We start from the raw sequence: 13,189 nt of genomic DNA on the forward strand, positions 1-13,189 counted from the left end.
AGGTGTGCTTGCGTTTGTCTTTGACTCCGTCTCAGTACTAATGGGAATGTGTGAGCTGACACTAGGAAAAGTATTAAAGTATAAGTGCACATTGTAGCTATTTGAGTCATTGCACCTGGCAGGTGAATTGGCAGCAGATAAAAGGGAGAGGAAGTGGTGGAAACACTCTGAGACACCTGAGGCAAGTGGCAGAGAGCTGCATCTGTTTAACTCACACACACACACACACACACACACACACACACACACACACACACACACACACACACACACACACACACACACACACACACACACACACACACACACAGCAAGGCGTCAGGCACACACTCTGGATTCAGGCCAGAAATACAATTCCCAAACATCTGACAGGTCTACAATTAAACAAGTTGGTGATTGTTGGGATGAAAATGTTGTAAATGAATCCAGTCTGCTAGAACTGTCAGTGACAACAGCTGAACAAATGAGCGTTTCGGCTCTTTTTTCCCTCCCTGTGTAAACTGAGCAGATCCGTTATGAGCCCAAAGACAAATAAAAATAGCAACTGATTCCTTCACACGGAGGAGCTTTAAAATGAAATATACGTCTACAGCCATACTAATTTTACGAGGTGAGATCATGAACGAGAAGTAACAAAAACAGTTAAGTCAATAAAAGTGTTGTGAATATTGATATTGATATAGCACATTTATGACTTCTCCTCCAAGAGTGCACTCCCCTCCCTGCTCACCAATAAAACACTGGTTATAGGATCTTCCAAACAACACCATATTTCTCCTTATACAACGGTGTCACATTTCCCCGGCCTCCGAGCTGAATGAATACTTATATATCCGCCCGGGGAGAAAGGCGCAGTGTAGAGATTAAGGGTTTGGATGACAGGGGAGGGCAAGAGGAGTGATGAATCTGTAACGGGTTTATAGCTGTGGTCAAGACTCCAAAGGTTAGTGGGAAGTCAGCTTTGACACACGCTGTTATGAAGAAGGAAATGCCGGGAAGCCTCCTCATTGGGTGGAACTCCCAGAAGAAGAGGGAGAGGATGAGCATTAGTTTATCTTCCTGAGCGAGATAAAAGCGCTTCCTGTTTGACAGAATGAGCAAGTTTTACTTCTAGTACAACAAAGGCTTTGTGCACCAAGGTCTTTTTTTTTTTTTTTTTGGTTCAAGTGTTTGGAAGCGTTTTCTCTCCTGTAAGAGCGCCGCTCAAGCCGCGTTTTCATTGCGACGCTGCCGTCTGCGCCGGCCATTTGAACCGGCGCCGCCTGCGCTTCAACGGGAGCCCCGAGGACGCGAGCGGTCCGTCAGCCTGTGAACCGGGCTTCAGAAGCGCGGGGCGACGCCGGCCGAGCCTCCGTCAAAGGCGAGGCGGCGGCGGCGGCGCGTTGGGAAGCCGCACCGGGTCGCGTCTGCATATCTGACGGAGCTCAGTCAGACACAGACGCCGCTGAATCATATCGGGACATCTGCAATTTCTGCAAAAGAGGAGAAGCCAGCGAAATAGGAATACTCCTGGCAGAGATCAGACTCCTCGCAGATTAAGAGCTTCTCCCGGCTGCATTCACTCCTGGCAGCTTGTCTATCATTTGTTCCGTTTGACCGAATGACATGTCTAAAGATTGTCTAATGCCGCCGCACATAATGTGTCAGGGACTCGAAGCAGGCAGACGGCGAACCCACATGCACAGCACGGAGGCGATATTATAATCAACAAAAGGTTTATTCTTAAAGGCACGGTCAGACGGTCCAGGTCATACACGAAAAGGCTCGGCGAAAGTACAGACAGGGAACAGGCAAAAACTCACGGTAAGTAGATAATCCAGGGTCGGGCAGGATACACGACACAGACAGGAACACGACACGAGAAACACGAACACTCAGGGAACTCAACTCATGAAACACGAACACTCAGGGAACTCGAATACGACAATCTGGCAAGTGACTACGGGAACAGGAGGTGACTAAATACACGGGTGAGTGATTACTGATGCAGCGCAGGTGAGGATAACGACCGGGTGAAACAAGAACAGCTGTGACGTGACATGACTCGGGAGTGAAGCTAGAACACAAAACAGAGACCGGGGGACTACCAAAATAAAACAGGAAACGGAACCTGGAACCAAAATAAGACAAGGAATCAGCTAGAACAAAAACACAGATCATGACAGTACCCCCCCCCCTATGGCGCCTTCCACGGCGCCTACGGAAGCCCCCCCCCCAAACCAGGGCGGGCGGAGGGTGGTCCCAGGCGGAGGGACCGAATCCCTACCCCTCAAGGGACATGAGCAGGGTGGGTGGAGGGAGGACCGGGGGAGGGCCAAAACAAGAGTCCACAACAAAGTCCGCGACCAGGGAAGACATGAAGTTCAGAGATTCCGTCACGGAGGGTGACGGCGTGGCGAGACCCTGCTCAGCAGCCGCTGAGCCAGGGTGGCACTCTTAGTGCCCTTGGGCTGGACCGATGTCCCCGGGAGCCACCCCGAATGGCAACGTCCTCCAGGCGGACGCTGATCCAATGGGCTGAGGAGTCGAGGCGGACGTCGCCGCAGGAGGCAGCGCCATCCGGGCAGCAGGAGGCGCCGAGGGCAAGACCACCAGTCCGGCGGCCGAGACGAGGACGAGGCAGGGACCAGCGGCGTCCTCCTTGGCCCACCGCGACGAGAGGCAGGAACCGATGCAGGAGCAGCCGGAACCGGGCCGCCAGGAACCGATGCCGGTGCGGCCGGAGCCGGGACGGGAGCGACCCCCTCCTGGAGGTCGGCAGGAACTACGACGGGAGCGACCCCCTCCTGGAGGTCCGCAGGAACTACGACGAGAGCGACCCCCTCCTGGAGGTCCGCAGGAACTACGGCGGGAGCGACCCCCTCCTGGAGGTCGGCAGGAACTACGGCGGGAGCGACCCCCTCCTGGAGGTCGGCAGGAACTACGGCGGGAGCGACCCCCTCCTGGAGGTCGGCAGGAACTACGACGGGAGCGACCCCCTCCTGGAGGTCGGCAGGAACTACGACGGGAGCGACCCCCTCCTGGAGATCCGCCGGGACTGCGGCTGACGCGACCCCCTCCTGGGGATCCGCCGGGACTGCGGCTGACGCGACCCCCTCCTGGGGATCCGCCGGGACTGCGGCTGACGCGACCCCCTCCTGGGGATCCGCCGGGACTGCGGCTGACGCGACCCCCTCCTGGGGATCCGCCGGGACTGCGGCTGACGCGACCCCCTCCTGGGGATCCGCCGGGACTGCGGCTGACGCGACCCCCTCCTGGGGATCCGCCGGGACTGCGGCTGACGCGACCCCCTCCTGGGGATCCGCCGGGACTGCGGCTGACGCGACCCCCTCCTGGAGGCGCGCAGGAACTGCGGCTGACGCGACCCCCTCCTGGAGGCGCGCAGGAACTGCGGCTGGCGCGGCCTCCTCCTGGAGGCGCGCAGGAACTGCGGCTGGCGCGGCCTCCTCCTGGAGGCGCGCAGGAACTGCGGCTGGCGCGACCTCCTCCTGGAGGCGCGCAGGAACTGCGGCTGGTGCGACCTCCTCCTGGAGGCGCGCAGGAACTGCGGCTGGCGCGACCTCCTCCTGGAGGCGCGCAGGAACTGCGGCTGGCGCGACCTCCTCCTGGAGGCGCGCAGGAACTGCGGCTGGCGCGACCTCCTCCTGGAGGCGCGCAGGAACTGCGGCTGGCGCGACCTCCTCCTGGAGGCGCGCAGGAACTGCGGCTGGCGCGACCTCCTCCTGGAGGCGCGCAGGAACTGCGGCTGGCGCGACCTCCTCCTGGAGGCGCGCAGGAACTGCGGCTGGCGCGACCTCCTCCTGGAGGCGCGCAGGAACTGCGGCTGGCGCGACCTCCTCCTGGAGGCGCGCAGGAACTGCGGCTGGCGCGACCTCCTCCTGGAGGCGCGCAGGAACTGCGGCTGGCGCGACCTCCTCCTGGAGGCGCGCAGGAACTGCGGCTGGCGCGACCTCCTCCTGGAGGCGCGCAGGAACTGCGGCTGGCGCGACCTCCTCCTGGAGGCGCGCAGGAACTGCGGCTGGCGCGACCTCCTCCTGGAGGCGCGCAGGAACTGCGGCTGGCGCGACCTCCTCCTGGAGGCGCGCAGGAACTGCGGCTGGCGCGACCTCCTCCTGGAGGCGCGCAGGAACTGCGGCTGGCGCGACCTCCTCCTGGGGGCCGGCGGGCGCTACGGCTCCACGGGTGACGGGGACTGGAACGACCGCTACAGGGCCGACAGGAACGGGGACTGGAACGACCGCTACAGGGCCGACAGGAACGGGGACTGGAACGACCGCTACAGGGTCGACAGGAACGGGGACTGGAACGACCGCTACAGGGTCGACAGGAACGGGGACTGGAACGACCGCTACAGGGCCGACAGGAACGGGGTCAGAGACAGGGGTGACCTCTACTCGGCCTACGGGAACGCCCTCTACTCGGCCTACGGGAACGCCCTCTACTCGGCCTACGGGAACGCCCTCTACTCGGCCTACGGGAACGCCCTCTACTCGGCCTACGGGAACGCCCTCAACTTGGTCGACAGGGACAGGAACTGGAACGACCTCAACTTGGTCGACAGGGACAGGAACTGGAACGACCTCAACTTGGTCGACAGGGACAGGAACTGGAACGACCTCAACTTGGTCGACAGGGACAGGAACTGGAACGACCTCAACTTGGTCGACAGGGACAGGAACTGGAACGACCTCAACTTGGTCGACAGGGACAGGAACTGGAACGACCTCAACATGGCCGACAGGAACAGGAACTGGAACGACCTCAACTTGGTCGACAGGGACAGGAACTGGAACGACCTCAACATGGCCGACAGGAACAGGAACTGGAACGACCTCAACATGGCCGACAGGAACAGGAACTGGAACGACCTCAACTTGGCCGACAGGAACTGGAACGGCCTCTGCTTGGCCGACAGGAACTGGAACGGCCTCTGCTTGGCCGACAGGAACTGGAACGGCCTCTGCTTGGCCGACAGGAACTGGAACGGCCTCTGCTTGGCCGACAGGAACTGGAACGGCCTCTGCTTGGCCGACAGGAACTGGAACGGCCTCTGCTTGGCCGACAGGAACTAGAACGGCCTCTGCTTGGCCGACAGGAACTAGAACGGCGTCCTCCTCTGAGGAGCCGACAGGAACTGGAACGACCTCAACATGGCCGACAGGAACTGGAACGACCGCAACATGGCCGACAGGAACTGGAACGACCTCAACATGGCCGACAGGAACTGGAACGGCCTCTGCTTGGCCGACAGGAACTAGAACGGCGTCCTCCTCTGAGGAGCCGACAGGAACTGGAACTAGAACGGCCTCAATATGGCCGACGGGAACAGGAACGGCGTCCTCCTCTGAGGAGCCGACAGGAACTAGAACGGCGTCCTCCTCTGAGGAGCCGACAGGAACTAGAACGGCCGCAACATGGCCGACAGGGACTGGAACGGCCGCAACATGGCCGACAGGGACTGGAACGGCCGCAACATGGCCGACAGGGACTGGAACGGCGTCAACTCCGGAGCTGGCATGACAACTTACAGCTGCCGAGCTCGACGGGGGAGACGTCGGGCCTGATTGGGTGGGGTTAACAGTCGTCAGACGGACGGCGCCCTCTGACGGGGACAAGGACGGAACTGGGGTCAGGGCAACACACGACTGATCTGGGGTCTGGGCAACACACGGCTGATCTGGGGTCTGGGCAACACACGGCTGATCTGGGGTCTGGGCAACACACGGCTGATCTGGGGTCTGGGCAACACACGGCTGATCTGGGGTCTGGACTAGGTTCGACTGGGCTGGGACCTGGAGACGACAGGGCTGCACCAGGGCATGAACATGGCGAGGCTGACCTGACTGAGAGGTGGGACATGAAGCGGCCGCTGGCTGCAGGCCCGGGAGTTGCAGGGCCTCACGCAGGACAGGCTCCCTCCGGACGAGAGCGGCTGCTTCCTCGAACAGTTGTTCTCTCGCGCCCTGGTCTGTAGCCGAATTGGCGGTGTTCATGAGGTGGGCGAAGAGAAAGGCAACTGGAGGAGAGCAGAGGAGGTGGACCCGTCGGGCGACGCTGTCTGGGATGCCTGTTATCAGAGGGACACAGTCAGTCAGAGAATTAAGGGGCTCCTCTGTCGGGGAAGAAGGCTGCTCGGTCCCCATGACCGAGACCGCGGGACCCGGGATCCTGGACCCGCGCCGCCGCCGTCGCCGTCCGGAGCAGCTGCGACTGTCCGTCGTTTGAGGCGCTGGGCGCGGTGTGGACCGGACCTCTGTACCGGGATCCGCATGGTGAAACGGGGCCGCGGCGTCTGGAGCTTGGGCTGGAGACTGGGGAAAACACGATTGAGCAGGAGACTGGGCAAAACACGATTGAGCTGGAGACTGGGCAAAGCACGATTGAGCTGGAGATTGAACAGCGCGCGGCTGAACTGGAGACTGAGCAGCGCGCGGCTGATCTGGAGACTGAGCAGCGCGCGGCTGAACTGGAAACTGAGCAGCGCGCGGCTGACTTGGAAACTGAGCAGCGCGCGGCTGAACTGGAAACTGAGCAGCGCGCGGCTGAACTGGAAACTGAGCAGCGCGCGGCTGAACTGGAGACTGAGCAGCGCGCGGCTGACTTGGAGGCTGAGCAGCGCGCGGCTGAACGGGAGACTGAGCAGCGCGCGGCTGAACTGGAGGCTGAGGACCGCGTGAGAGCAGGAAATCCTCCCAGGGAAATAACCATGGAGCTGGGCAGGTTGGTGCAGGCACGACGATCCGACGAGGCGGAGAGGATGAAACCGAAACCATACTTCCGCGGGGGAGTTATATTTGCCGTAAAAAACAAGGGGAAAAACAGTCACTGACCTGACCGGAGGCTAAGTGCTGGCTGGGTCCAAGTGTGGCCAGATTGTTCTGTCAGGGACTCGAAGCAGGCAGACGGCGAACCCACATGCACAGCACGGAGGCGATATTATAATCAACAAAAGGTTTATTCTTAAAGGCACGGTCAGACGGTCCAGGTCATACACGAAAAGGCTCGGCGAAAGTACAGACAGGGAACAGGCAAAAACTCACGGTAAGTAGATAATCCAGGGTCGGGCAGGATACACGACACAGACAGGAACACGACACGAGAAACACGAACACTCAGGGAACTCAACTCATGAAACACGAACACTCAGGGAACTCGAATACGACAATCTGGCAAGTGACTACGGGAACAGGAGGTGACTAAATACACGGGTGAGTGATTACTGATGCAGCGCAGGTGAGGATAACGACCGGGTGAAACAAGAACAGCTGTGACGTGACATGACTCGGGAGTGAAGCTAGAACACAAAACAGAGACCGGGGGACTACCAAAATAAAACAGGAAACGGAACCTGGAACCAAAATAAGACAAGGAATCAGCTAGAACAAAAACACAGATCATGACATAATGGAGTCCTGTTTCCTCCCCCTAAAACCGGGAGCCGTGCGTCGCTGCCGGCCTCCTGTTCGCTGGTGTCGGTGGCGCTTCACCTCCACGTCAGGAAACAACACCACGGCTGCAGTGATGATTTTCACAACAAAGCCTCAGCAAATAATCGACTTTGTCAGCTGGAATGGTTGATTTATTTTAAATTTGCAGAATTAGGATGTGAACGCTTGCTTCTAATCAGGCTCCACTGTTCGGGCTCAAGCTACAGCACAGCTTCTCGCTCAACCAACAGTCAGCCCAGAATATCAGGTATTATGAGCTATTTACAGACAAGATTTCTTACCTCCTGAAGTGCTTTCAGTCGCAATCAGAGACTGAACCTTCTAAGTGAACCAACAGGAGGAGGAAAAAGAGGACTGTTCAAATTGCTACCATGGGGATGGTGTAGCCGACAAGGCTGTAGGTAAAAGGCTAGCGGGACCGTGGATCTGAACCGCTGAGGCGAACATGTGTTCAGCTGTACAGATAAAGAGTTAGGGAGAATGTGTGGATAAGAGTTGGAAAGCGAAAAAAGATAAAAGCAGAACCCTGCTGAGAGCCTGTGGATAGGAGGGGAAGGAGAGACACGAACAGTTGTTTTTAAGTCTAGTGGGGTTGGTCTAAATTAAGCCTCGGCCTCCTGACAGCAAGACCGAGGCGAGTCATAAGCCTCCATAATGAAGCCCCAACTCAAGATCAAAGACGTCCATGTATGAATGCTGAAAGACATTAATAAATAAGTAAAACGAGCAGGTTAATAAACGTGATATTTACCTTCCCGGCTGTTCCATGGGTGCGTTTGTGTTTAGCTTACCTATGCAGTAGCACAGGATGATGGACAGCAGCACGGCGATGCCCACGGCGATCAGCGCCGTGCACTTCCACGAGCAGTGCTTGGGCGACTTCTTGAACTTGAAGGCCCCTCTGGACAGGCTGTTTCGGGGCAGAGGGCGCGCCGGCGTGGAATAAAGCGTCCCCGTCGCCATCGTGTAACCCGGGGCTGCGGCGCCGAAGAAAGGCGTCGTGCCCGTGCCCGTTTTAAACAGAAAGTGCCTGTGGAGCAGGAGAACGGCAGCATGTGGGAGCGGAATGAGGTACAAATGGCCAGTGTGTCCACCTTGGTCTCAGGGTGTGTTACGTTCCTGTAGCTTAGCTCCAACGTGCCACACAATACCTCTGCGTATCAGACTGTGAGGAACTGGGCTACATTATAATATCCTGTATAATCCTGACATTGGAAGAGGTGAAAAAGAACCTCATAAAAACAATCATCTCCCACTTGCCCTTTTACAACTGGGCTTTTGCTAATAGCCCATTATACCTGGGGTAATTAAGAGGGTTTAATCAAATGCACTATGGAGTGATTGTCCTATTAACTTTTAAACCCCACGTGGAAAGCTCTTAAGTAAATGAATTAAGTCTTGTTGCCACTGTTGCCACTACAGTACATAGAGATTATTACCCAAATGCCCCCAGGCTTATGGGGACAGTCCAGCAAATTGGAAAGATTGACCACGCGCGGCGAGGCCGATCCCCGTCGATGTGTGGGAGCAAACATTTGACTGTAAACCACAGAATTATCCATAAAACGTAGCAGAGGCCACTTCACCTACTTGACCACGTTTGCTTTGCAATGATCAGCAATTACAGAGATAAAAGAGCTTCATGAACAGTATAAGAACAATAAAATGAACATTTAGCCGTCTACGACCAACATTACCTCTATACATACTTATATATATACTTTATATATATGTATAATATTATAATATGGAGAAGAGTTTAAAAATGTAGGGGAAAGAAAGTCTCTCTCTCTGAAAACGCTTCCTGCCTTCTCACACGATTTAGACGCTGCTTTTTAAGGGTGCTCCGTAGTTCCCAGAAGGAGTGTGTTGCCACGGTAACCGCTAATTTAAATACAGCCATAAACTGATAAAGCAATGTTTGCTCATCAATTATTTGTGCGGCATCTGTGAAGTGTCAGTGTAAGTTTTGTTGAGTTTGTTTTTTTTTTCTTCTAATCCTGGCTGTGGAGCTGGAGAACAGCTAATTCTGTATAATCTAAAGCCGCGCGGCGCAAGGCTGGAAATCCAGTCTCTCACTGATTAGCTGATAGAGACGGCGGGTCAACATGGAGTTAATCATTCATCAGTGGAATAGAATTTTAGCAGATGTGATAGGAGGACACTTCGTAAACCTATGCCACATCCTCTCCAGATATTTTAATCCTACCGCTGATATTTCATCTTCTTCTATTTCCTGTGAGGATTCCTCTGAGCTGAAACCTCTGATCAATTCATGACGAAAAGAACAAATGTCAGCTCCGAACTGTCTGCATGGCTCCTGCATGCCCCAATTGACACATGCCGCCTTGGACAGACAGGGATTCCATTTAAAGGTTACGGTGTGTCACCGCTGGAATGACAATGCTCCAGGCGTTGGCAACCTGGAGAAGTTCAGATTCCTCAATCTGGAACAATCTGTCCTGTAGCTGCGGCACACTCTATAATATGCAGCCGGGTACGAATTGAGGTCAGAACTCGCACAACGTCGAAGACGGCAGACGCGTAGTCAGACGCGCAGGCAAATAGACACCACTATCTGGGGAGTTAAATGTAAGTGGATGCAATCTGATGAGGTAGACTGTGTGTGCGTGTGTGTGTGTGTGTGTGTGTGTGTGTGTGTGTGTGTGTGTGTGTGTGCGTGCGTGCGTGCGTGCGTGCGTGCGTGCGTGCGTGTGTGTGCGTGCGTGATGTGGGGAAGGTGAACATCTAGCGCACGTTGTCGAGATGATCTGGAGGTTTCGGTTCTGCCTGTAAATAAGTGGCTCCAAACGGGCTGAACTTTTATTTTAGCACAGACGTGGGCACATAATGCTCTCGTGGCTCCACAGGCTGAGGACTTCTGAACTCAGTGAGCCCAAGGCAAAACGCGTTTTATTGTAGTGGGACCAGAAAGAATAAAACCTCCACTAAGTGAAAACAAACTGCACTGTTGCAGAACCAGAGTCTGAATGCATATAAGTACCAGAAACATATGGCAAATAGTGGGTGGTTTAAAACTGCAAGGTCATTTATTTCCTCTTCGCTTTGTACATGACGACTCAGACTGACACTAAATGTTGTCAGAATCTGCAAGAACCAGACTAATGTGCACCAGCGCGACAAATTCCTACACTGGGCATTTAGTGCACGCGGCATTAAGAGCCCCCCGTCCTTCTAAAGAGCAGATTGAAGGGGTCTGAGGATGAAATGCTGTTGGACATGATTAACAAACTGAAGACTGGTGTAAATGTCTGCAGCTATACACACTGGATGACCGGCTGTAATTGATTACAGCCAGTGTGATGCAACAAGGCACATTACTATGCTAATCCAGGCAGCCCCTGCGATAGCGCCGCGGCCTGAGTGAAAGCGAGGGAGAAGGAAAGGAGACAATCAAGAGTGTGAGACGGAGAGCAAGTGAATGGCTGCGTGTCAGCGTGATCGCAGGCGTGTGTGTGTGTGTGTGTGTGTGTGTGTGTGTGTGTGTGTGTGTGTGTGTGTGTGTGTGTGTGTGTGTGTGTGTGTCGGTCCCATTGAGAAGCCCGCAACACAAAGGCAACGGCCAGACTTGTCTCCTCCACTCTCACAACATTGCTTGTCATCGGAGTGACATTTGAAAACATCCTCGCGGAGGACAAAAGACTAAACAGTGAGTGGGTGGATTTGTCCACGGCTAAGCCCCAGCTGGAGGAGAGAGGGAGCGCACTGGAGACAATGCAAATCAGAGCCCTCGGAATGCGTAATCTGCCCATTAGCCGCTGTTCCCCGTTAGCATTAGCATTTCAAGGTGAGCGCGGGAATAATCAGGACACTTTAATCCGCGGCGGAGGGAGACCTGCAGATGTGGCGCGGCGGCGACTCGCCACCTGCCCTCTCAGCAGGGGGCCGCGCGAGCCGCCTCAGCGGCAGCAGCGCCGCCACTGAGGCGCCTCCGTGCGCGCTTGTGTCATCCTGCCCACAGATCAGCATGGTGCCATCTTGAGTCACTCGCTGAGAGCGCTCAGGCTGTTTGCGCATGGAATTCATTATATTTAATGAGTCTGATTAGGTTTGACATAAGAACAGCTCAGCTCTTGTGTACATAAGTTTGAGGCGGTCTTTGGAGTCCAACTCCAGAGTCTTTCAGGAAGGAGACAGGTGTTTTCAGCTGCTGCAGGTTAAATGTCTAATTCGCTTGTACATATAGATAGCACCTCATTATCTGCCATATTTCATCTAAGCTCTGACACTTGCTAATCACAGATGCCGCCGCCGCTTCGCCTGCATCGCACGGCGAAGCACACAAACGTGCGCCGCTAAAGCTGTTGGCGAAACAGACGTCGCGAGAAACAGCGGGGAGACGTCGGAGGATCACCGTCGTGAGCGCCTCACCAGCATCCACGCTGGCAGGTAACCAGGCATCACCACACACACACACACACACACACACACACACACACACACACACACACACACACACACGAATCACAGTTCACTCCCTCCTCTGATGAACGCCTGACATGTGCAACCCACACAAACAACTGTACACGCGCTCAGAACAAACAAATCCTACTTGGATTTACTCCTGTAATCGCTTTTTTTTCTCCTTCTCTCTTCTCACCCCCGAGAAAAATTCTAACACATCCTCCGTCAGTAAAATGCACCGTCTGTGGGACTCTGTACCACATGATGATTTTAGAGCGGAGACATAATTTCATTTCGCCAAAGGACTCCCCTGACACATGAATCCAACAAGGATTGACAGTACATTTATAACTGCACCGTGCGGCTGGGCAGGCCTTCAAAAGGCTCATTCTGAAATGTCATGACGACTGTCCGAGCTGAACCTCATTGAATCCAAGTGGAAAAACGCTGGAGTGGACTCCGGAGCGCATACATATGTAGGAGCGGCCCTACGCGCCTTGGATCCAGGGGAGCACCAGCAGAGCTTATAGCTTGTCCCATTAAGCCTTCAAAAAGTTCACACGTAATAATATAGTCTATTTGAGACACATTCCTCAATACTGCTCAAAAATAATTACAGTATATGTGCAGTGGTGTGTTAAGCACACGGTGATTCATTTTCTAATGAAATTCAATGGAATCTTTCTAATTGAAAATATAACAAAAAGTGCTGCAGTGGAGCCGAGTGGTTAGTAAGAGAAACCCGAGGGGTTTATTAAAAGTGCTTCCTACACTTTAAAGATCTGAATGTCTCCTCTGCACTTGAGGATGGCAACAAATGGCAAACGGTATCACTGCACTGTTACCGGCTAATTTAGCCCTTTAAATGAAGTGGTCTTGGAGTAAAGCAGAACAAAGGCAGAATCATTTCATAGATGTGTCTGAAGTGGGAAAACCGCAGTCGTCACAGTAACAGGAAGCAGAGTTTGGTGGAACTCTACCACAGAGACGAACTGGATCCCACTGGGTGGACTGGGTGTGCTCGCCCTGCAGGTTTACCACTTTATTAGGAACAACTGACACGGCAGCTGTGCAGTGAAATCCACATTTTCCAGATTACGGTCTCTTCACTCCAGTTCCTCTCCAGCACCTTCTGTGACCTCCATGCGAAACACAAGCGGCAGGGCTGAATTACAGTCCTGATTCCCTGTTTTCTCCAGTAATACATGGCTAACTTCTAATTTCAACACAGGCCGATGCCCGATTCATTTTTCCCTCTTTCTAAGCTGTTAAACAAGGCGTCACTTCTCTGATGCGCACGTTTGATCTTTTTTTAA

General features: G+C 54.7%; 1 protein-coding gene across 7 annotated transcripts in view; it reads right to left on the reverse strand.

Moving 5' to 3' along the window:
* The window catches only part of si:dkey-237h12.3 (teneurin-3), a 126,438-nt gene that overhangs the window by 55,390 nt on the left and 57,859 nt on the right, over positions 1-13,189 (reverse strand). For all 7 annotated transcript variants that reach the window (XM_029164896.3, XM_029164894.3, XM_029164893.3 and 4 more), the window contains one exon: positions 8,240-8,478. In XM_029164896.3, the coding sequence (XP_029020729.1) occupies positions 8,240-8,478 (239 nt within the window). The remainder of the gene's footprint in view (positions 1-8,239; positions 8,479-13,189) is intronic.

This window comes from Betta splendens, chromosome 10, assembly GCF_900634795.4.
Source record: "Betta splendens chromosome 10, fBetSpl5.4, whole genome shotgun sequence".
Taxonomy (NCBI): Eukaryota; Metazoa; Chordata; class Actinopteri; order Anabantiformes; family Osphronemidae; genus Betta; species Betta splendens.